Genomic DNA, 22,072 nt, shown 5'->3' with positions numbered 1-22,072 from the left:
CAAACCTCCCTCTGTAGCCCTCCAGCCATCAGTGCCCCTCCATCCATCCAACCACCCCTCTGTAGCCCTCCACCCATCCATCAGTGCCCCTCAATCCACCCCTCCCCCAATGCCCCTCCATCCACCCCTCCCCCAGTGCCCCTCCATCCACCCCTCTCCCAGTGCCCCTCCATCCATCCAACCCTCTCTCTGTAGCCCTCCACCCATCCATCAGTGCCCCTCCATCCACCCCTCCCCCAGTGCCCCTCCATCCACCCCTCCCCCAGTGCCCCTCCATCCACCCCTCCGCCAGTGCCCCTCCATCCACCCCTCCCCCAGTGCCCCTCCATCCACCCCTCCCCAGTGCCCCTCCATCCACCCCTCCCCAGTGCCCCTCCATCCATCCATCCCTCTCCCCAGTGCCCCTCCATCCATCCATCCCTCCCCTCTGTGCCCCTCCATCCATCCATCCATCCATCTCTCCCTCTGTGCCCCTCCATCCATCCATCCCTCCCCTCTGTGCCCCTCCATCCATCCATCCATCTCTCCCTCTGTGGCCCTCCATCCATCTCTCCCTCTGTGGCCCTCCATCCATCCATCTCTCCCTCTGTGGCCCTCCATCCATCCATCTCTCCCTCTGTGGCCCTCCATCCATCCATCTCTCCCTCTGTGGCCCTCCATCCATCCATCTCTCCCTCTGTGGCCCTCCATCCATCCATCTCTCCCTCTGTGGCCCTCCATCCATCCATCTCTCCCTCTGTGGCCCTCCATCCATCCATCTCTCCCTCTGTGGCCCTCCATCCATCCATCTCTCCCTCTGTGGCCCTCCATCCACCCCTCCCCCAGTGCCCCTCCATCCATCTGTGCCCCTCCACCCATCCATCCCTCAGTGCCCATCCTTCTATCCCCCAGTGCCCCTCCATCCACCCATCCCCCAGTGCCCCTCCATCCACCCATCCCCCAGTGCCCCTCCATCCACCCATCCCCCAGTGCCCCTCCATCCATCCCTCTGTGCCCCTCCATCCATCCCTCTGTGCCCCTCCATCCATCCCTCTGTGCCCCTCCATCCATCCCTCTGTGCCCCTCCATCCATCCCTCTGTGCCCCTCCATCCATCCCTCTGTGACCCTCCATCCATCCCTCTGTGACCCTCCATCCATCCCTCTGTGACCCTCCATCCATCCCTCTGTGACCCTCCATCCATCCCTCTGTGACCCTCCATCCCTAACTCCCTCCCTCTCCACCCAACCCTCCCTCCATGCCCCACCCCCCTCCCTCCGTGCCCCTCCACCCATCCTCCCCTCCCTCCGTGCCCCTCCACCCATCCTCCCTCCGTGCCCCTCCACCCATCCCTCCCTCCATGGACCCCCACCCATCCCTCCCTCAGTGCCCCTCCACCCATCCCTCCCTCCCTCAGTGCCCCTCCACCCATCCTTCCCTCCCTCAGTGCCCCTCCACCCATCCAGCCATCCCTCAGTGCCCCTCCATCCAGCCATCCCTCAGTGCCCCTCCATCCAGCCATCCCTCACTGCCCCTCCATCCAGCCATCCCTCACTGCCCCTCCATCCAGCCATCCCTCAGTGCCCCTCCTACCCCCCAGTGTCCCTCCATCCATCCATCCCTCAGTGCCCCTCCATCCATCCATCCGTGCCCCTCCTATCCCCCAGTGTCCCTCCATCCATCCATACGTGCCCCTCCTATCCCCCAGTATCCCTCCATCCATCCGCCCCCCCATGCCCTCCCACCCATCCTGCTGCCTCTAGTAGAGATATACATCGCTCTCCTCCATCCATCACTAATCCTCTGATTGCAGCTTCCGCTGTAGGACGGTCAGATCAATCCCATCTACTTCATGTAGAAGACTCCAGTGTGAGGTCGGAGCTGCGGTGCCTGACGCCTCCATTATTTATGTGGTTTCCCTCTCCTCGGGGAGCAGTACAGGAACGCTACACAGAGCGGGTTATTACCGCCGCAGCCAATCACACAGCAGCATGGAGGAGACCATTACAGGAACTGCAAGCTTCTAATACATTCCCCATATCAATTTATCATTCCAAGAGCTCTGCTTGTTGTCAGTGAATGGAAACTTTCTTGTTTGCATCTAAAGACTCAGACTGTGAGAGCGAATTTATCAAAATGCAGCAGCACGGGAGAGAAATTGGGTGCTGTGCTCTTACAGCAGCCTCACACTGCTGTGCTCTTACCGCAGCCTCACACTGCTGTGCTCTTAGCGCAGCCTCCCACTGCTGTGCTCTTACCGCAGCCTCACACTGCTGTGCTCTTAGCTCTGTTTATTGACCTTCTCCAGGTGGATGATTAAGTATTAAATATTAGGACTAATAGAGCTTGTACTCAAAGGTGAGGCTGTGAAGCCATTCAATGCAGAGAGCCAAGAGCACAGCAGTGTGAGGACGCACCCTCAGTACACTCGTTTTACATTAAGGATCCCTTAAACTGGAGACACAATCAACACATTTCATGTTCTTGTCTTGGGAGGAGAACAAAAAGAATTAGGGATTTTCAGAGGAATCTTCCGCGGCTGAGGTTTCGTTTCATTGTATTGTCTAGATGTAAGTGGTGGAAGCAGCGGGGTGTTGGATAAGCTCACTTAGCGGGAGGATGGAACGAAGTGATGACATTCCTCCGTGACCTCGGGGGTTAAGGATGCAATTTTCCATCTGGTGAGACCTGGCTGCGGCGCGCATGCTGCCACCACCTGCTGTTCAGCGCTGGAGGATCCGAGGAATCAATCCGCTGACAATGAAATCGCCGCCGCCGCTGCCGTTCCAGTTCAGTCATTTCCTCGCACAAATCAGCTTATCTGTATGTGCGCAGGCCGTGCCGTATAGATTTCCATACCCTGTCGCCAGCATCCGGGGATTTATATCAGCAAATCGCATTCTGACACTCCCTGCAGATCACAGGGATTGCATGGAAGACAATTCCCTGAGAGAGGATCCAGAACTATACAGCCCCAACCACAACTCCAAGGCTGGCAACACTAGAACAATTAGCAGCTCAAGGGGGGGAACAGCAGGAACACCCAATCCGTGGAGGTCCTAACAGTCAGACCGACCGCTGCAGTCAGCAAAGGTCCCATCAGTCAGTCAGACCGACTGCTGCATTCAGCGGAGGTCCTATCAGTCAGACCGACTGCTGCATTCAGCGGAGGTCCTATCAGTCAGACCGACTGCTGCATTCAGCGGAGGTCCTATCAGTCAGACCGACTGCTGCATTCAGCGGAGGTCCTATCAGTCAGGCCGACTGCTGCATTCAGCAAAGGTCCTATCAGTCAGACCGACTGCTGCATTCAGCGGAGGTCCTATCAGTCAGACCGACTGCTGCATTCAGCGGAGGTCCTATCAGTCAGACCGACTGCTGCATTCAGCGGAGGTCCTATCAGTCAGACCGACTGCTGCATTCAGCGGAGGTCCTATCAGTCAGACCGACTGCTGCATTCAGCGGAGGTCCTATCAGTCAGGCCGACCGCTGCATTCAGCGAAGGTCCTAACAGTCAGATTGATCTTTGTGATCATGGGGAGCCCTATTCTTCTGATCATTGGGGGTCATAGTAAGGTAGACCCAGTCTTGTGATCAGTGGGGGTCCCAGCAGGACCGACTGATGAGTGGGGTCCTACCAGTCAGACCCACTTATGTAATTGGAGGGCTCCATTCAGTACCATTCTTGTGATCAGTGGGGACTCCAGCAGGTACAACTAATAAGTGGTGGTCCTGCTAGTCAGACATATTTATGTGATCTTGGGGGGCTTCCCATCAGACCCTTTCTTGTGATTGATGTTACAGGCATAGTCAGGGTCTCCGCAGTCACCAATTACAGAACCTTTAGAGGGTTTGTTCCAATAGGGGAGAAGAAACTGATTGATGGGGACCCAACTCCTGGGACTCCCAACTGATCATGAGAACGGCCGGGGGTCCCATCCTCACGATTGGATGGAATGGAAAGTCGATCATGGGATCTGATGCTCCGCTCACCGTTTGGCAACGTCTGGGGGTCACAATGGCCGTTCCCCACCGATCACACATGGGATAACAATAAAACTCGGCACACCGCCTTCCATTATCATTAGCGCCTACATCCGCTTCCTAATAACATCATCTCCACAAGGAAAAATATCCTGGGAACACGATGTGTCGGGAGCTGGAGAGAGGATTCAGCAGGAATATTTAAATTAGCCCCCAAAAAAATAAGAGTCTCAATTTGGCGGCAGCTGCTCCTCTCGCGCTGCACGGGATCCATGGAGTGCGTCTGTCTGCGTCCTCCCCCGGAGAGAGACGGCAAGTGAGAAGCTGGAGCTCTGCGCGTCGTCTGCCAAGCAATGGAAAACAATACGGAGGCGCTCCGACATCACTCAGGAGCGGAGACGCTTCCGCTAAGACACTTAACCCTTGAGATACTCAGACCCAGCGTCTCCCTAATCCTCCCCATTCAAGATGTCTCTCATTAACCTTCACACGAGGCCACCCAGCTCGTCAATGAAAAGATACGGGGCCCATTACCACAACCATTCCAGCAACCATTCCAGGTTGCTTGCATTCTTTGTTTGCTTAGCATAATATTCTGCTAAGTATAATAATATTCTGAGAAGTATGAAACTGCAGTTTGACATTGAATGGATATAACATCAAACTCTCTTCTCTTCCACAGGTATATATCTCTGATTGCTGAATCATTTTTCACCCATCTACTGTGTCTTTAAATCCAGTCTCACTCTCTGCAATGGTATATATCTCTGATTGCTGAATCATTTTTCACCCATCTACTGTGTCTTTAAATCCAGTCTCACTCTCTGCAATGGTATATATCTCTGATTGCTGAATCATTTTTCACCCATCTACTGTGTCTTTAAATCCAGTCTCACTCTCTGCAATGGTATATATCTCTGATTGCTGAATCATTTTTCACCCATCTACTGTGTCTTTAAATCCAGTCTCACTCTCTGCAATGGTATATATCTCTGATTGCTGAATCATTTTTCACCCATCTACTGTGTCTTTAAATCCAGTCTCACTCTCTGCAATGGTATATATCTCTGATTGCTGAATCATTTTTCACCCATCTACTGTGTCTTTAAATCCAGTCTCACTCTCTGCAATGGTATATATCTCTGATTGCTGAATCATTTTTCACCCATCTACTGTGTCTTTAAATCCAGTCTCACTCTCTGCAATGGTATATATCTCTGATTGCTGAATCATTTTTCACCCATCTACTGTGTCTTTAAATCCAGTCTCACTCTCTGCAATGGTATATATCTCTGATTGCTGAATCATTTTTCACCCATCTACTGTGTCTTTAAATCCAGTCTCACTCTCTGCAATGGTATATATCTCTGATTGCTGAATCATTTTTCACCCATCTACTGTGTCTTTAAATCCAGTCTCACTCTCTGCAATGGTATATATCTCTGATTGCTGAATCATTTTTCACCCATCTACTGTGTCTTTAAATCCAGTCTCACTCTCTGCAATGGTATATATCTCTGATTGCTGAATCATTTTTCACCCATCTACTGTGTCTTTAAATCCAGTCTCACTCTCTGCAATGGTATATATCTCTGATTGCCCTAGTATTGCATGTGTCTGTTTCTTTCTGTAACATTTGACCCTTTTCTGTCCTACCTGATTTAATGTTCATCTATGCCCCTCAATGAATTTGTTTTTCTCTGTTCAGAACTTGATCCACATGTGTTAAGTGTCCTAGATTAATTGTTTTACGAGCTAAATGAGGGCCTGGTCTCTTGTCTTCTCTGGGTATAAATTTAGTGATAGTATAGGATGCTTGCATTCCAGGTTGCTTGCATTCTTTGTTTGCTTAGCATAATATTCTGCTAAGTATAATAATATTCTGAGAAGTATGAAACTGCAGTTTGACATTGAATGGATATAACATCAAACTCTCTTCTCTTCCACAGGTATATATCTCTGATTGCTGAATCATTTTTCACCCATCTACTGTGTCTTTAAATCCAGTCTCACTCTCTGCAATGGTATATATCTCTGATTGCTGAATCATTTTTCACCCATCTACTGTGTCTTTAAATCCAGTCTCACTCTCTGCAATGGTATATATCTCTGATTGCCCTAGTATTGCATGTGTCTGTTTCTTTCTGTAACATTTGACCCTTTTCTGTCCTACCTGATTTAATGTTCATCTATGCCCCTCAATGAATTTGTTTTTCTCTGTTCAGAACTTGATCCACATGTGTTAAGTGTCCTAGATTAATTGTTTTACGAGCTAAATGAGGGCCTGGTCTCTTGTCTTCTCTGGGTATAAATTTAGTGATAGTATAGGATGCTTGCATTCCAGGTTGCTTGCATTCTTTGTTTGCTTAGCATAATATTCTGCTAAGTATAATAATATTCTGAGAAGTATGAAACTGCAGTTTGACATTGAATGGATATAACATCAAACTCTCTTCTCTTCCACAGGTATATATCTCTGATTGCTGAATCATTTTTCACCCATCTACTGTGTCTTTAAATCCAGTCTCACTCTCTGCAATGGTATATATCTCTGATTGCTGAATCATTTTTCACCCATCTACTGTGTCTTTAAATCCAGTCTCACTCTCTGCAATGGTATATATCTCTGATTGCCCTAGTATTGCATGTGTCTGTTTCTTTCTGTAACATTTGACCCTTTTCTGTCCTACCTGATTTAATGTTCATCTATGCCCCTCAATGAATTTGTTTTTCTCTGTTCAGAACTTGATCCACATGTGTTAAGTGTCCTAGATTAATTGTTTTACGAGCTAAATGAGGGCCTGGTCTCTTGTCTTCTCTGGGTATAAATTTAGTGATAGTATAGGATGCTTGCATTCCAGGTTGCTTGCATTCTTTGTTTGCTTAGCATAATATTCTGCTAAGTATAATAATATTCTGAGAAGTATGAAACTGCAGTTTGACATTGAATGGATATAACATCAAACTCTCTTCTCTTCCACAGGTATATATCTCTGATTGCTGAATCATTTTTCACCCATCTACTGTGTCTTTAAATCCAGTCTCACTCTCTGCAATGGTATATATCTCTGATTGCTGAATCATTTTTCACCCATCTACTGTGTCTTTAAATCCAGTCTCACTCTCTGCAATGGTATATATCTCTGATTGCCCTAGTATTGCATGTGTCTGTTTCTTTCTGTAACATTTGACCCTTTTCTGTCCTACCTGATTTAATGTTCATCTATGCCCCTCAATGAATTTGTTTTTCTCTGTTCAGAACTTGATCCACATGTGTTAAGTGTCCTAGATTAATTGTTTTACGAGCTAAATGAGGGCCTGGTCTCTTGTCTTCTCTGGGTATAAATTTAGTGATAGTATAGGATGCTTGCATTCCAGGTTGCTTGCATTCTTTGTTTGCTTAGCATAATATTCTGCTAAGTATAATAATATTCTGAGAAGTATGAAACTGCAGTTTGACATTGAATGGATATAACATCAAACTCTCTTCTCTTCCACAGGTATATATCTCTGATTGCTGAATCATTTTTCACCCATCTACTGTGTCTTTAAATCCAGTCTCACTCTCTGCAATGGTATATATCTCTGATTGCTGAATCATTTTTCACCCATCTACTGTGTCTTTAAATCCAGTCTCACTCTCTGCAATGGTATATATCTCTGATTGCCCTAGTATTGCATGTGTCTGTTTCTTTCTGTAACATTTGACCCTTTTCTGTCCTACCTGATTTAATGTTCATCTATGCCCCTCAATGAATTTGTTTTTCTCTGTTCAGAACTTGATCCACATGTGTTAAGTGTCCTAGATTAATTGTTTTACGAGCTAAATGAGGGCCTGGTCTCTTGTCTTCTCTGGGTATAAATTTAGTGATAGTATAGGATGCTTGCATTCCAGGTTGCTTGCATTCTTTGTTTGCTTAGCATAATATTCTGCTAAGTATAATAATATTCTGAGAAGTATGAAACTGCAGTTTAACATTGAATGGATATAACATCAAACTCTCTTCTCTTCCACAGGTATATATCTCTGATTGCTGAATCATTTTTCACCCATCTACTGTGTCTTTAAATCCAGTCTCACTCTCTGCAATGGTATATATCTCTGATTGCTGAATCATTTTTCACCCATCTACTGTGTCTTTAAATCCAGTCTCACTCTCTGCAATGGTATATATCTCTGATTGCCCTAGTATTGCATGTGTCTGTTTCTTTCTGTAACATTTGACCCTTTTCTGTCCTACCTGATTTAATGTTCATCTATGCCCCTCAATGAATTTGTTTTTCTCTGTTCAGAACTTGATCCACATGTGTTAAGTGTCCTAGATTAATTGTTTTACGAGCTAAATGAGGGCCTGGTCTCTTGTCTTCTCTGGGTATAAATTTAGTGATAGTATAGGATGCTTGCATTCCAGGTTGCTTGCATTCTTTGTTTGCTTAGCATAATATTCTGCTAAGTATAATAATATTCTGAGAAGTATGAAACTGCAGTTTGACATTGAATGGATATAACATCAAACTCTCTTCTCTTCCACAGGTATATATCTCTGATTGCTGAATCATTTTTCACCCATCTACTGTGTCTTTAAATCCAGTCTCACTCTCTGCAATGGTATATATCTCTGATTGCTGAATCATTTTTCACCCATCTACTGTGTCTTTAAATCCAGTCTCACTCTCTGCAATGGTATATATCTCTGATTGCCCTAGTATTGCATGTGTCTGTTTCTTTCTGTAACATTTGACCCTTTTCTGTCCTACCTGATTTAATGTTCATCTATGCCCCTCAATGAATTTGTTTTTCTCTGTTCAGAACTTGATCCACATGTGTTAAGTGTCCTAGATTAATTGTTTTACGAGCTAAATGAGGGCCTGGTCTCTTGTCTTCTCTGGGTATAAATTTAGTGATAGTATAGGATGCTTGCATTCCAGGTTGCTTGCATTCTTTGTTTGCTTAGCATAATATTCTGCTAAGTATAATAATATTCTGAGAAGTATGAAACTGCAGTTTGACATTGAATGGATATAACATCAAACTCTCTTCTCTTCCACAGGTATATATCTCTGATTGCTGAATCATTTTTCACCCATCTACTGTGTCTTTAAATCCAGTCTCACTCTCTGCAATGGTATATATCTCTGATTGCTGAATCATTTTTCACCCATCTACTGTGTCTTTAAATCCAGTCTCACTCTCTGCAATGGTATATATCTCTGATTGCCCTAGTATTGCATGTGTCTGTTTCTTTCTGTAACATTTGACCCTTTTCTGTCCTACCTGATTTAATGTTCATCTATGCCCCTCAATGAATTTGTTTTTCTCTGTTCAGAACTTGATCCACATGTGTTAAGTGTCCTAGATTAATTGTTTTACGAGCTAAATGAGGGCCTGGTCTCTTGTCTTCTCTGGGTATAAATTTAGTGATAGTATAGGATGCTTGCATTCCAGGTTGCTTGCATTCTTTGTTTGCTTAGCATAATATTCTGCTAAGTATAATAATATTCTGAGAAGTATGAAACTGCAGTTTGACATTGAATGGATATAACATCAAACTCTCTTCTCTTCCACAGGTATATATCTCTGATTGCTGAATCATTTTTCACCCATCTACTGTGTCTTTAAATCCAGTCTCACTCTCTGCAATGGTATATATCTCTGATTGCTGAATCATTTTTCACCCATCTACTGTGTCTTTAAATCCAGTCTCACTCTCTGCAATGGTATATATCTCTGATTGCCCTAGTATTGCATGTGTCTGTTTCTTTCTGTAACATTTGACCCTTTTCTGTCCTACCTGATTTAATGTTCATCTATGCCCCTCAATGAATTTGTTTTTCTCTGTTCAGAACTTGATCCACATGTGTTAAGTGTCCTAGATTAATTGTTTTACGAGCTAAATGAGGGCCTGGTCTCTTGTCTTCTCTGGGTATAAATTTAGTGATAGTATAGGATGCTTGCATTCCAGGTTGCTTGCATTCTTTGTTTGCTTAGCATAATATTCTGCTAAGTATAATAATATTCTGAGAAGTATGAAACTGCAGTTTGACATTGAATGGATATAACATCAAACTCTCTTCTCTTCCACAGGTATATATCTCTGATTGCTGAATCATTTTTCACCCATCTACTGTGTCTTTAAATCCAGTCTCACTCTCTGCAATGGTATATATCTCTGATTGCTGAATCATTTTTCACCCATCTACTGTGTCTTTAAATCCAGTCTCACTCTCTGCAATGGTATATATCTCTGATTGCCCTAGTATTGCATGTGTCTGTTTCTTTCTGTAACATTTGACCCTTTTCTGTCCTACCTGATTTAATGTTCATCTATGCCCCTCAATGAATTTGTTTTTCTCTGTTCAGAACTTGATCCACATGTGTTAAGTGTCCTAGATTAATTGTTTTACGAGCTAAATGAGGGCCTGGTCTCTTGTCTTCTCTGGGTATAAATTTAGTGATAGTATAGGATGCTTGCATTCCAGGTTGCTTGCATTCTTTGTTTGCTTAGCATAATATTCTGCTAAGTATAATAATATTCTGAGAAGTATGAAACTGCAGTTTGACATTGAATGGATATAACATCAAACTCTCTTCTCTTCCACAGGTATATATCTCTGATTGCTGAATCATTTTTCACCCATCTACTGTGTCTTTAAATCCAGTCTCACTCTCTGCAATGGTATATATCTCTGATTGCTGAATCATTTTTCACCCATCTACTGTGTCTTTAAATCCAGTCTCACTCTCTGCAATGGTATATATCTCTGATTGCCCTAGTATTGCATGTGTCTGTTTCTTTCTGTAACATTTGACCCTTTTCTGTCCTACCTGATTTAATGTTCATCTATGCCCCTCAATGAATTTGTTTTTCTCTGTTCAGAACTTGATCCACATGTGTTAAGTGTCCTAGATTAATTGTTTTACGAGCTAAATGAGGGCCTGGTCTCTTGTCTTCTCTGGGTATAAATTTAGTGATAGTATAGGATGCTTGCATTCCAGGTTGCTTGCATTCTTTGTTTGCTTAGCATAATATTCTGCTAAGTATAATAATATTCTGAGAAGTATGAAACTGCAGTTTGACATTGAATGGATATAACATCAAACTCTCTTCTCTTCCACAGGTATATATCTCTGATTGCTGAATCATTTTTCACCCATCTACTGTGTCTTTAAATCCAGTCTCACTCTCTGCAATGGTATATATCTCTGATTGCTGAATCATTTTTCACCCATCTACTGTGTCTTTAAATCCAGTCTCACTCTCTGCAATGGTATATATCTCTGATTGCCCTAGTATTGCATGTGTCTGTTTCTTTCTGTAACATTTGACCCTTTTCTGTCCTACCTGATTTAATGTTCATCTATGCCCCTCAATGAATTTGTTTTTCTCTGTTCAGAACTTGATCCACATGTGTTAAGTGTCCTAGATTAATTGTTTTACGAGCTAAATGAGGGCCTGGTCTCTTGTCTTCTCTGGGTATAAATTTAGTGATAGTATAGGATGCTTGCATTCCAGGTTGCTTGCATTCTTTGTTTGCTTAGCATAATATTCTGCTAAGTATAATAATATTCTGAGAAGTATGAAACTGCAGTTTGACATTGAATGGATATAACATCAAACTCTCTTCTCTTCCACAGGTATATATCTCTGATTGCTGAATCATTTTTCACCCATCTACTGTGTCTTTAAATCCAGTCTCACTCTCTGCAATGGTATATATCTCTGATTGCTGAATCATTTTTCACCCATCTACTGTGTCTTTAAATCCAGTCTCACTCTCTGCAATGGTATATATCTCTGATTGCCCTAGTATTGCATGTGTCTGTTTCTTTCTGTAACATTTGACCCTTTTCTGTCCTACCTGATTTAATGTTCATCTATGCCCCTCAATGAATTTGTTTTTCTCTGTTCAGAACTTGATCCACATGTGTTAAGTGTCCTAGATTAATTGTTTTACGAGCTAAATGAGGGCCTGGTCTCTTGTCTTCTCTGGGTATAAATTTAGTGATAGTATAGGATGCTTGCATTCCAGGTTGCTTGCATTCTTTGTTTGCTTAGCATAATATTCTGCTAAGTATAATAATATTCTGAGAAGTATGAAACTGCAGTTTGACATTGCAGTTAGACAGGGCAGGAGACAGGTAAGATGGCAGAGAAAAATGAACAATTATGTTTGTCTCAAAATGTTTTCTATTTTCTCCCTGTTTGCCATGGTTGGTTTACTTGCCTTCCGTCCATCTATTCCACCAGTACCAACTATCCATATCAATGCCTCCCTTCTTCACTCACCTTTCTTTTCCACTCACACACTCTATACGTTATGTAACCAGACTAACTTATCACAGTCTTCTGCCGTGAAGCAAGAAATAACTTCTTATAAATCTCTGCAGCATCTTTTGTCTCTTTTCTTTCTCCTTCTGCTTGCTGCAGGGGACATCTCTCCTAACCCAGGTCCACCTTCTGCTTATTTTAACCCTTCACACAGAAACCCTGCTAACCTTATAAAGATTCAGTGTATCCCCTCTTCTCCTCCTCCACCCGTAACCCCTTTTAAATGTGCCCTATGGAACGCCCGCTCTGTGTGTAATAAACTAGAATCAGTTCATGACCTCTTTCTTTCTAAGTCTTTTGACATGCTTGCCATTACGGAAACATGGATCCAGCAGGATGACTCCGCCTCCGTTGCAGCATTGTCTTATGGCGGTTTACACTTTTCGCACTGTTCCAGACCAGAGAATAGGCAGGGAGGTGGGGTAGGCATACTCCTCTCTCCACAATGCACTTTCCAGGTCATTCCTCCTGTACCTTCCCTTACTTTCCCATCTTTTGAGGTCCACACCCTCAGACTTTTCCGCCCATTCTCTCTTCGTGTGGCTGTAGTATACCGTCCTCCTGGCTCACCCTATCAGTTTCTTGACCACTTTGCCTCTTGGCTCTCTCACTTTTTATCCTGTGACATTCCAACCATCATCATGGGAGACTTCAACATCCCTGTTAACACTCCCATTTCCCCTCCTGCCTCTCAGCTCTTAGCACTAACTACTTCTCTAGGTCTTTCACAACTCTGCGATTCCCCCACTCATAGTGAGGGAAACATCCTCGATTTGGTCTTCTCTCGACCATCTTCAATATCTGATTTTACCAATTCCTCCTTTCCACTTTCAGACCATAATCTCCTTTCTTTTACTCTCAATAATCCTTCTCATTCTCAGAATCCTTCCACCCATCACTCATACCGGAACCCACGTGCAATAGATACTCATAAACTCACAGAAAACTTACAGTCTGCACTGTCCCTCATCTCCTCTTTCACATGTCCAAACCTGGCTACTAACCACTATAATCACACTGTCAGAAGCGCCCTAGATGAGATGGCACCACTCACTATCCGAAATTTTCAACACACACGCAGGCAACCTTGGCACACTGAACAAACTCGTTTCCTTCGGCAGTGCTCCAGGATTGCTGAACGTCTGTGGAGAAAATCGCGCACATCTGCAGACTTTCTACACTTCAAATTTATGCTAAAAACTTATAACTCTGCCCTTCACCTTGCTAAACAGGTCTATTTTACTAATCTCATATCTTCTCTCTCTAACAACCCCAAAAGGCTCTTTGATACCCTTCACTCCTTACTAACACCAAAGGTGCAGCCACCTGTCACAGACCTTGGGGCTGAAGATCTGGCCGCCTATTTTAAGGATAAAATTGATTGTATCCGCCAGGAAATAATTGCTCAATCCACTCACCCCTCCAATCCCCTTCCCTCCCATATCTTATCTTGTTCACTCTCTTCCTTTGAGCCAGTCACAGAGGAAGAAGTGTCCCGGCTCCTTTCCTCTGCTCGCCCTACTACCTGCATCAGTGACCCCATCCCCTCACATCTGGTACAGTCTCTCTCCCCAGCAGTCACTTCTCACCTAACTAAAATTTTCAATCTCTCTCTCTCTTCTGGTGTCGTCCCCTCTTCTTTCAAGCATGCTATTGTTACCCCTTTACTAAAGAAACCTTCACTGGACCCATCCAATGCTACTAACTACCGACCAGTTTCTAACCTCCCTTTCATCTCCAAACTCCTGGAACGCTTGGTTTATTCTCGACTAACCCGCTATCTCTCAGCTAACTCCCTCCTTGACCCCCTACAATCTGGTTTCCGCTCTATGTATTCCACTGAAACTGCTCTTTCTAAAGTCTCCAATGATCTCCTCACTGCAAAATCCAAAGGTGACTATTCTCTCCTCATTCTCCTGGATCTATCGGCAGCGTTCAATACTGTAGACCACCAGCTCCTCCTCAGGATGCTTCACTCCATTGGCCTAAAGGACACTGCACTCTCTTGGTTTTCTTCCTATCTCTCTGACCGCACTTTCAGTGTCTCCTTTTCTGGATCTTTCTCTTCTCATCTTCCTCTCAGTGTCGGGGTTCCTCAGGGATCAGTCCTAGGTCCTCTTCTCTTCTCTCTCTATACTGCCCCCATTGGACAAACCATCAGCAGATTTGGTTTCCAGTATCATCTTTATGCTGATGACACCCAGCTGTATACTTCTGCACGTAACATCACCCCTGCCTTAATCCAGAACACTAGTGACTGTCTCTCTGCTGTCTCTAACATCATGTCCTCTCTCTTCTTGAAACTTAATCTTTCTAAGACTGAACTTCTTGTCTTTCCACCATCTACTAACCTAACCACCCCTGATCTCTCCATCTCGGTCTGTGGGATCACTATAGCACCGAGGCAGCAGGCCCGCTGTCTTGGGGTTGTGCTGGACTCTGACCTCTCTTTTTCACCATATATTCAATCTATTGCTCGCTCTTGCCGGATGCATCTCAGAAACATCTCCAGAATCCGGCCGTTTCTGACATTTGAAACTTCTAAAATGCTAATTGTTGCACTTATTCACTCTCGACTAGACTACTGTAACTCCCTACTAATTGGTCTTCCACTCTCTAAACTCTCTCCTCTTCAATCTATTCTTAATGCAGCAGCCAGGCTCGTCTTTCAGGCCAAACGCTACACGGATGCCTCCAGTTTGTGCCAATCACTGCACTGGCTACCTGTCTCCTTCCGTATTCACTTTAAAATAATAACCCTCATCCACAAAGCTCTGAATAATGCTGCACCTCCCTATCTCTCTTCTCTCATCTCAGTCTATCGCCCTTCCCGTGCTCTTCGATCTGTCAGTGACAATAGATTAATCTCTACCTTAATTCGAACCTCCCATGCACGTCTCCAGGACTTCTCCCGAGTTGCACCAATTCTCTGGAATGCCCTTCCCCAGACTCTGAGACTAATACCCACCCTCCAAAGCTTCAAACGTGCTCTTAAAACCCATCTCTTTAGGCAAGCCTATCACACTCGCTAACTGCATGAAATGTCACCTCTCCCTTTACTAATCCATCCTATGTACTATCCTATCTGTTATCGGGCAAACAGCAGATATATACCAAACTCCAGGCTTCTCTGCAGTCTTTTTCACCTAGGACCCTGTAAATAAGATGGCGGCTGATGGCTGGTTCAAGCAGCAACATCGTTGTTTAGTAAATTATTTATTAAATTATTTTATATTGTTCCCTTATAAAGAATGGCTGGACCATTATACAACCTCTTGTGTCACCCCCTCATCCTCATAGTCTGTAAGCTCTTGTGAGCAGGGCCCTCACTCCTATTGTTCCATATGACTGTTTGTTCTTTGTAGTGTAATATAGTTGTATATGTCCCCTATGATTTGTAAAGCGCTACGTAATTTGATGGCGCTATATAAATAAAGATTATTATTATTATTATTATTATTATTATCCTCTCATCGTCATGGAAGCCGCACGTATAACAGTTAGGCAGTAGGAGGACAGCGCCACCTAGTGGGCAAACTAGTATGAAAACTGGAAGCATGTGCGATAAGTTGCACTTAAATAAAAAGGAGATCACCCACAGGGTAACTATGAGCTATTGGGGTAGGTCCTCACACTGCTGTGCTCTGATCCACAGCCCAGCTCCTACCATCTGTCCTGCTCAGAGTAAAAGCTGCAGCAGTTTTCTGGTCGAATACTATAGCATTTACTTAAAGCATCTGTAGAATAGTTTCAATCCAGGGAGCCAAGAGCACAGCAGTGTGAGGACATGCGCCCAGAGCACTTCTGCAATCCTGGGATATAAATCCAATTTTCACAGTCCTGCTGTAACCGAATATTTTTTAATACCTTGTGTTATCTTATGCTGTTAGTAGCAGCAGGACTATAAAATATGGATCTATACTCCGCAACCGCAGTGTTGATTCTCAGAGTGCACTGAGGGTGTATCCGCACACTGCTGTGCTCTTTGCTCTCTGCCCTGTACTGCTCCAAAGATCCTTGCTTCAGTTCCAGGCTTTGGTTGGATAGTACATCAGTCACTGGCAGCAGGGGGGAGGGGCTGTGGAGTAGATTACTGCAAAGAGCACAGCAGTGTGAGGACACGCCCCCAGTGCACCCAGAGATCCTAGACTCCTGAAATATAAATCTGTATTGCACAGTCCTGCTGCTACTAACATACACAAGATACAGTAAAATAATCAGTTGCAGCAGGACTGTGAAAAATGGATTTATATTCAGGACTGCAGAAGTGCACTGGACACTTGTCCTTACACTGCTGTGCTCTCAGCTCCCTGAATTAAAGCTGTTCCACAACGGTTTTAAAGGAAAACAGAATCCATCATGATAAACCAGGGACACTTACTCATAGATCCAGGCACCGTGACTGTGGTAATCATCTAAAATCAACTTTTAAATTATGCTAATGAGCCGGAAGTGCTCTGAGTGGTGCCCTTCACAGGTGGTTACATTGTGCAAAACTTCCCCCTACAACTGTGTGAGATTACATCAGGCTGAGTAAGCAGGAGGATAGGGGGAACAGAGTAACAGCCTGGGAAGCCTGAGCAAGGAGGGGCTCTGATAACTCCCCCATAGTCCTTCTGGGTCATTGGCATAATTGTAAAAGTTGATGTTAGATAAGATTACCACAGTCACGGTGCCTGGATCTATGAGTGAGTGCCCCTGGTTTTTCTTGCAAAAATATCATTTTGAGGGTAGATTTCCTTTAAGTAACTGCTTTAGTATCAACCAGAAAACTAGGATTACACATCTCTCCAAGGAAATACCTTGCAATGTCTGCAAAGAGCACAGAACACAGCAGTGTGAGGAGGTCTCCCATATGTAGAAGCTACAATACTGGAATATGAAACCATATTTCACGGTCCTGAGACCAGGGGAAAAAAAACGCAGGGAAATGTAAGAATTCACCCTGTCCGACCCCCGTGTTTCCCTATAGCAGCCCCCACACTCCATAGAGCATTGGCTAATCTCCTGTCTATGTCCTGCATTGGCTCCAGCTTGTGGTATCATTATTACCTCCTCTCCAGATGCACCTGTCCGCAGCTCCCCCCCCCTGCACATGCCTCTGTCCCCTGCTCCCCCCCCCCTGCACATGCCTCTGCCCCCTGCTCCCCCCCCCTGCACATGCCTCTGCCCCCTGCTCCCCCCCCTGCACATGCCTCTGCCCCCTGCTCCCCCCCCCCCGCTGCAGATGCCTCTGTCCCCTGCTCCCCCCCCCCCGCTGCACATGCCTCTACCCCGCTGCACATGCCTCTACCCCGCTGCACATGCCTCTACCCCGCTGCACATGCCTCTACCCCGCTGCACATGCCTCTACCCCGCTGCACATGCCTCTACCCCGCTGCACATGCCTCTACCCCGCTGCACATGCCTCTACCCCGCTGCACATGCCTCTATCCCGCTGCACATGCCTCTATCCCGCTGCACATGCCTCTATCCCGCTGCACATGCCTCTATCCCGCTGCACATGCCTCTACCCCCCTGCACATGCCTCTACCCCCCTGCACATGCCTCTACCCCCCTGCACATGCCTCTGCCCCCTGCTCCCCCCCCCCTGCACATGCCTCTGTCCCCAGCTCCCCCCCTGCACATGCCTCTACCCCCCTGCACATGCCTCTGTCCCCTGCTCCCCCCCCCCTGCACATGCCTCTGTCCCCAGCTCCCCCCCCCTGCACATGCCTCTGTCCGCAGCTCCCCCCCCTGCACATGCCTCTGCCCCCTGCTCCCCCCCCCCTGCACATGCCTCTGTCCCCAGCTCCCCCCCTGCACATGCCTCTGTCCGCAGCTCCCCCCCCCTGCACATGCCTCTGTCCCCTGCTCCCCCCCCTGCACATGCCTCTGCCCCCTGCTCCCCCCCCTGCACATGCCTCTGCCCCCTGCTCCCCCCCCTGCACATGCCTCTGCCCCCTGCTCCCCCCCCCCGCTGCAGATGCCTCTGTCCCCTGCTCCCCCCCCCCCCCCGCTGCAGATGCCTCTACCCCGCTGCAGATGCCTCTACCCCGCTGCACATGCCTCTACCCCGCTGCACATGCCTCTGCCCCCTGCTCCCCCCCCCCTGCACATGCCTCTGTCCCCAGCTCCCCCCCTGCACATGCCTCTGTCCGCAGCTCCCCCCCCCTGCACATGCCTCTGTCCCCTGCTCCCCCCCCTGCACATGCCTCTGCCCCCTGCTCCCCCCCCCTGCACATGCCTCTGCCCCCTGCTCCCCCCCCTGCACATGCCTCTGCCCCCTGCTCCCCCCCCCCCGCTGCAGATGCCTCTACCCCGCTGCAGATGCCTCTACCCCGCTGCAGATGCCTCTACCCCGCTGCAGATGCCTCTACCCCGCTGCAGATGCCTCTACCCCCCCCCATCCCCCCCCAGCAGATGCTTCTGCCCCCTGCTCCCCCCCTTGCAGATGCCTCTACCCCGCTGCAGATGCCTCTACCCCGCTGCAGATGCCTCTACCCCCCCATCCCCCCCCCCCACCAGATGCTTCTGCCCCCTGCTCCCCCCCTTGCAGATACCTCTACCCATAGCCCCCCTCCCACAGACACCCCCCACCCCCTGCACTGAGCGGCGCTGAGGCTGCCGGCAGCTCCTCGCGCTGGAACGTTTCATATTTCATGTCTCTCCGGCGTCTCCTCGCTCTTGTCACTGCGACAGCCAGGAAAGTTAGAGCAATCTGCCATGTGTGTCTCTAGGGGGAAGCGCTCGAGCTCCGCACGAGAGGCCGCTCCGTGAACTCCCAGCTCTGTGCTGCGCAGATGGCTGCTGCCGGTGCTCACTGTCAGTGGAATATCACGCGCTCCCACTCCGCCGCCATCGCTGCTCCGCGCGCATCTAGCTGCGGCAATTCCTGCAGGATCCATTCAGTCTAACAGATCCGGCACTTTGCATGTGGCGGGGAAACAATACGAAAGCAATCGGCTTCACAATCCACAGGAAAATTACGTCCCTATAGACAGCAAACACTCTTGAAGCTGCATTTTCATTGGCTCCAGAGAGGAGCAGGGAAAATAACAAGCAAGCGCTTACAGTTGTCTGACAGGTTCCCTATAAAGGGGACCTGTTACCCGATTTTACCCTATTACACTACCAGCCCCCTCAGGTAGAGGACGAAATGTCCTTTCTAAAATTCTGGCTATTCGGAAATATCACCTGTTTACATGTAAAAAAAAATCTTCTCCTAATTCACATAAAAATGAGCAGAGAAGAGTCAGATTTTACCTGAGACGAGTCAAGTTTAGAGGATGCAGGAGGACAATGATTTCAGACACCCCATCTATAGATTCAAAGTACCTAAAAATATGCGACTGGAGTCATATTAAAGATAACAATCTCAACTTTGACTCCACATCAAAATTGTGGCTCTGCGAACTATTGAATCAAAGATATGGGCAGTTAAGAGACCTGCAGATAAAGATTTAATTATCAGCCTGTATCTCCAGTTCTGTAGACCAGAGAACCACAAACCTGATGCAATCTGAAAAGATCAGATTCTTATCTTTAATAAGACACCAGCATGTTTCTATGTGCTACAGAACTGAAGATAGGAATGTCTGAAGTGACACTCAATCTGCAGCCTCTAAGCGTGGTAAAATATGACTCTTCTCTGCTCACTGTCACATGACTTTGGGAGAGATATATATATATATATATTTTTTATAGGTAAATGGATGAGATTTCACATAAAGGAGGGCATTCTAGAAAGAACATTTCGTACCACACCTGAGGGGTCTGGGAGTTTAATGGGGTTAGAGCTGCTGACAGGTTCCCTTTAAGATAAAAGAGCAGAGACTTACTTGACTTTCTGGATCCAGATGCAGTAATCTGTTATGTACAGGTCATTGAGGATATACGCCGGGTCGTTCTCCTGAAATATTGAATGGATGTCCAGCAGGCACTTCAGGATGGCAGCTTTACCTACAATAGATGGGAATAATAGTGGCCAATCACGTAACATACATGGAGGGGAGCCGAATCTCCTCTCATATCAAGGGGAAGAGGATGGGGCATGTCAGATCTTGACATGCCCAATCCTTGCTCATGCAGGTGATAACGTCCTGGGAGGGGTATTCGGCAACAACATATTCCGCTCTACCAATTCTGAGCTGTACTGGGGTCAGGAGGAGTAGCCGCGGTCCGCTATGTAACATCTCAGACCACCCGAGGTTCATTATATATTACATAAATTACGAAATTTACATAATTAAAGGAAAACTGCCATGAAAATCCATCATGATAAACCAGGGACATTACTCATAGATCCAGGCACCGTAATCTTCTTATATTTCTTCTCCATGGCCTCCTTCCTTCTAAAAATCTACTTTTAAAATGATGCTAATGAGCCAGAAAGGCTCTGGGGGTGTTACCAGGGCTCCTCTGTGCTGCAGCTTCCTAAGCTGTTACATTGTTCAGGAGCACTTGATAAAATTATATCAGCCCGAGGGAGAGAGTGTAACAGCCTCTGAAGCCACAACACAGAGAGGCTCTGGTAACGCCCCCAAAGCCCTTCTTGCTCATTAGCATAATTATAGAAGAAGATTACCACAGTCACGGTGCCTGGATCTATGAGTAAGTGTCCCCGGGTTATCATGATGGATTTGGATGGTAGATGTGTGACGGGCAGTGTAACGGCGACCCCTACTGGCCAAATTATCATGAAAAACAGTGCTTGGATACCTGGGAGCTGAGTAACATTTGTGCAGATAGGTGGGGGGCTCATTTTTTGGGATCTGCTAAAGATTACCCATCACATAAGAAGGTCACCAATATAAATAACTGGAAAATCCCTTTAAATAGGAAGTGTAATACCAGATGTGACCTATGTATAAGGGTGGCGCTGTTCTGGGATCCCCTCTAATCGCCCTTGTGTGAGGTTTATGGCCAGATGCGGAGTATATCCATGTATAAATACACCGCTCCTGCCGCCGCCGCTGCGTATTCCTGGCTCCGCTACTCGCAAGGAGATAAAAATAACAGAGATTGTTGTCTAAACTGAAATGTCTTCTTGGCTTCCCTCGGTGCGCTCACATTTTCGCACCCCTTCTCTTGGCAGGCGAAGCGCTGGGCTACAATGATATCCAGATTGTGTTAAATAAAACACACATTTCTCCCTCTAACACAAAGCCCACAACTTCCCCGCAGGCAGAGCGCCGCCAAACCCGCAGCTCCCCACCCAGGAGACCCCCCCGAGGAAGGGGGGCTGCCGGACGGTACGGATACGCTGGGGGCATGTCCTCACACTGCTGTGCTCTCTGCAAATTGTCCCTGGAGAGATATTTAATCAGACCTTTGTGTATTAGTAGCAGCAGGACTGTGAAATATGCATTTATATTCCAGGATTGTAGCTTCTCCAACAGGGACACATCCTCACACACTGCTGTGCTCTCTGCAAATTGTCCCTGGAGAGATGTGTAATCAGACCTTTGTGTATTAGTAGCAGCAGGACTGTGAAATATACATTTATATTCCAGAATTGTAGCTTCTCCAACAGGGACACATCCTCACACTGCTGTGCTCTCTGCAAATTGTCCCTGGAGAGATGTGTAATTACACCTTTGTGTATTAGTAGCAGCAGGACTGTGAAATATGCATTTATATTCCAGGATTGTAGCTTCTACAACGGCGACACATCCTCACACTGCTGTGCTCACTGCAGTCAGTGTTATGCATTGTCCCTGGAGAGATGTGTAATCATATCTAATAGTCATTGCGTAAGTTGTTTGTAGCAGCAGGACTGTGCAAAATAGATTTACATTC

At 46.4% G+C, this 22,072-nt stretch overlaps 1 protein-coding gene across 2 annotated transcripts in view; it reads right to left on the bottom strand.

The window, feature by feature from the left end:
• SHQ1 (SHQ1, H/ACA ribonucleoprotein assembly factor) overlaps window positions 1-22,072 on the bottom strand; it is a 67,176-nt gene that overhangs the window by 20,703 nt on the left and 24,401 nt on the right. For both annotated transcript variants that reach the window (XM_072126875.1, XM_072126874.1), the window contains exon 11: window positions 20,113-20,233. In XM_072126875.1, coding sequence (XP_071982976.1) covers window positions 20,113-20,233 — 121 coding nt within the window. The remainder of the gene's footprint in view (window positions 1-20,112; window positions 20,234-22,072) is intronic.

The sequence above is a fragment of the Engystomops pustulosus genome, chromosome 10 (genome assembly GCF_040894005.1).
Source record: "Engystomops pustulosus chromosome 10, aEngPut4.maternal, whole genome shotgun sequence".
Classification (NCBI taxonomy): Eukaryota; Metazoa; Chordata; class Amphibia; order Anura; family Leptodactylidae; genus Engystomops; species Engystomops pustulosus.
This window is presented reverse-complemented; position numbering and strand designations above follow the sequence as displayed.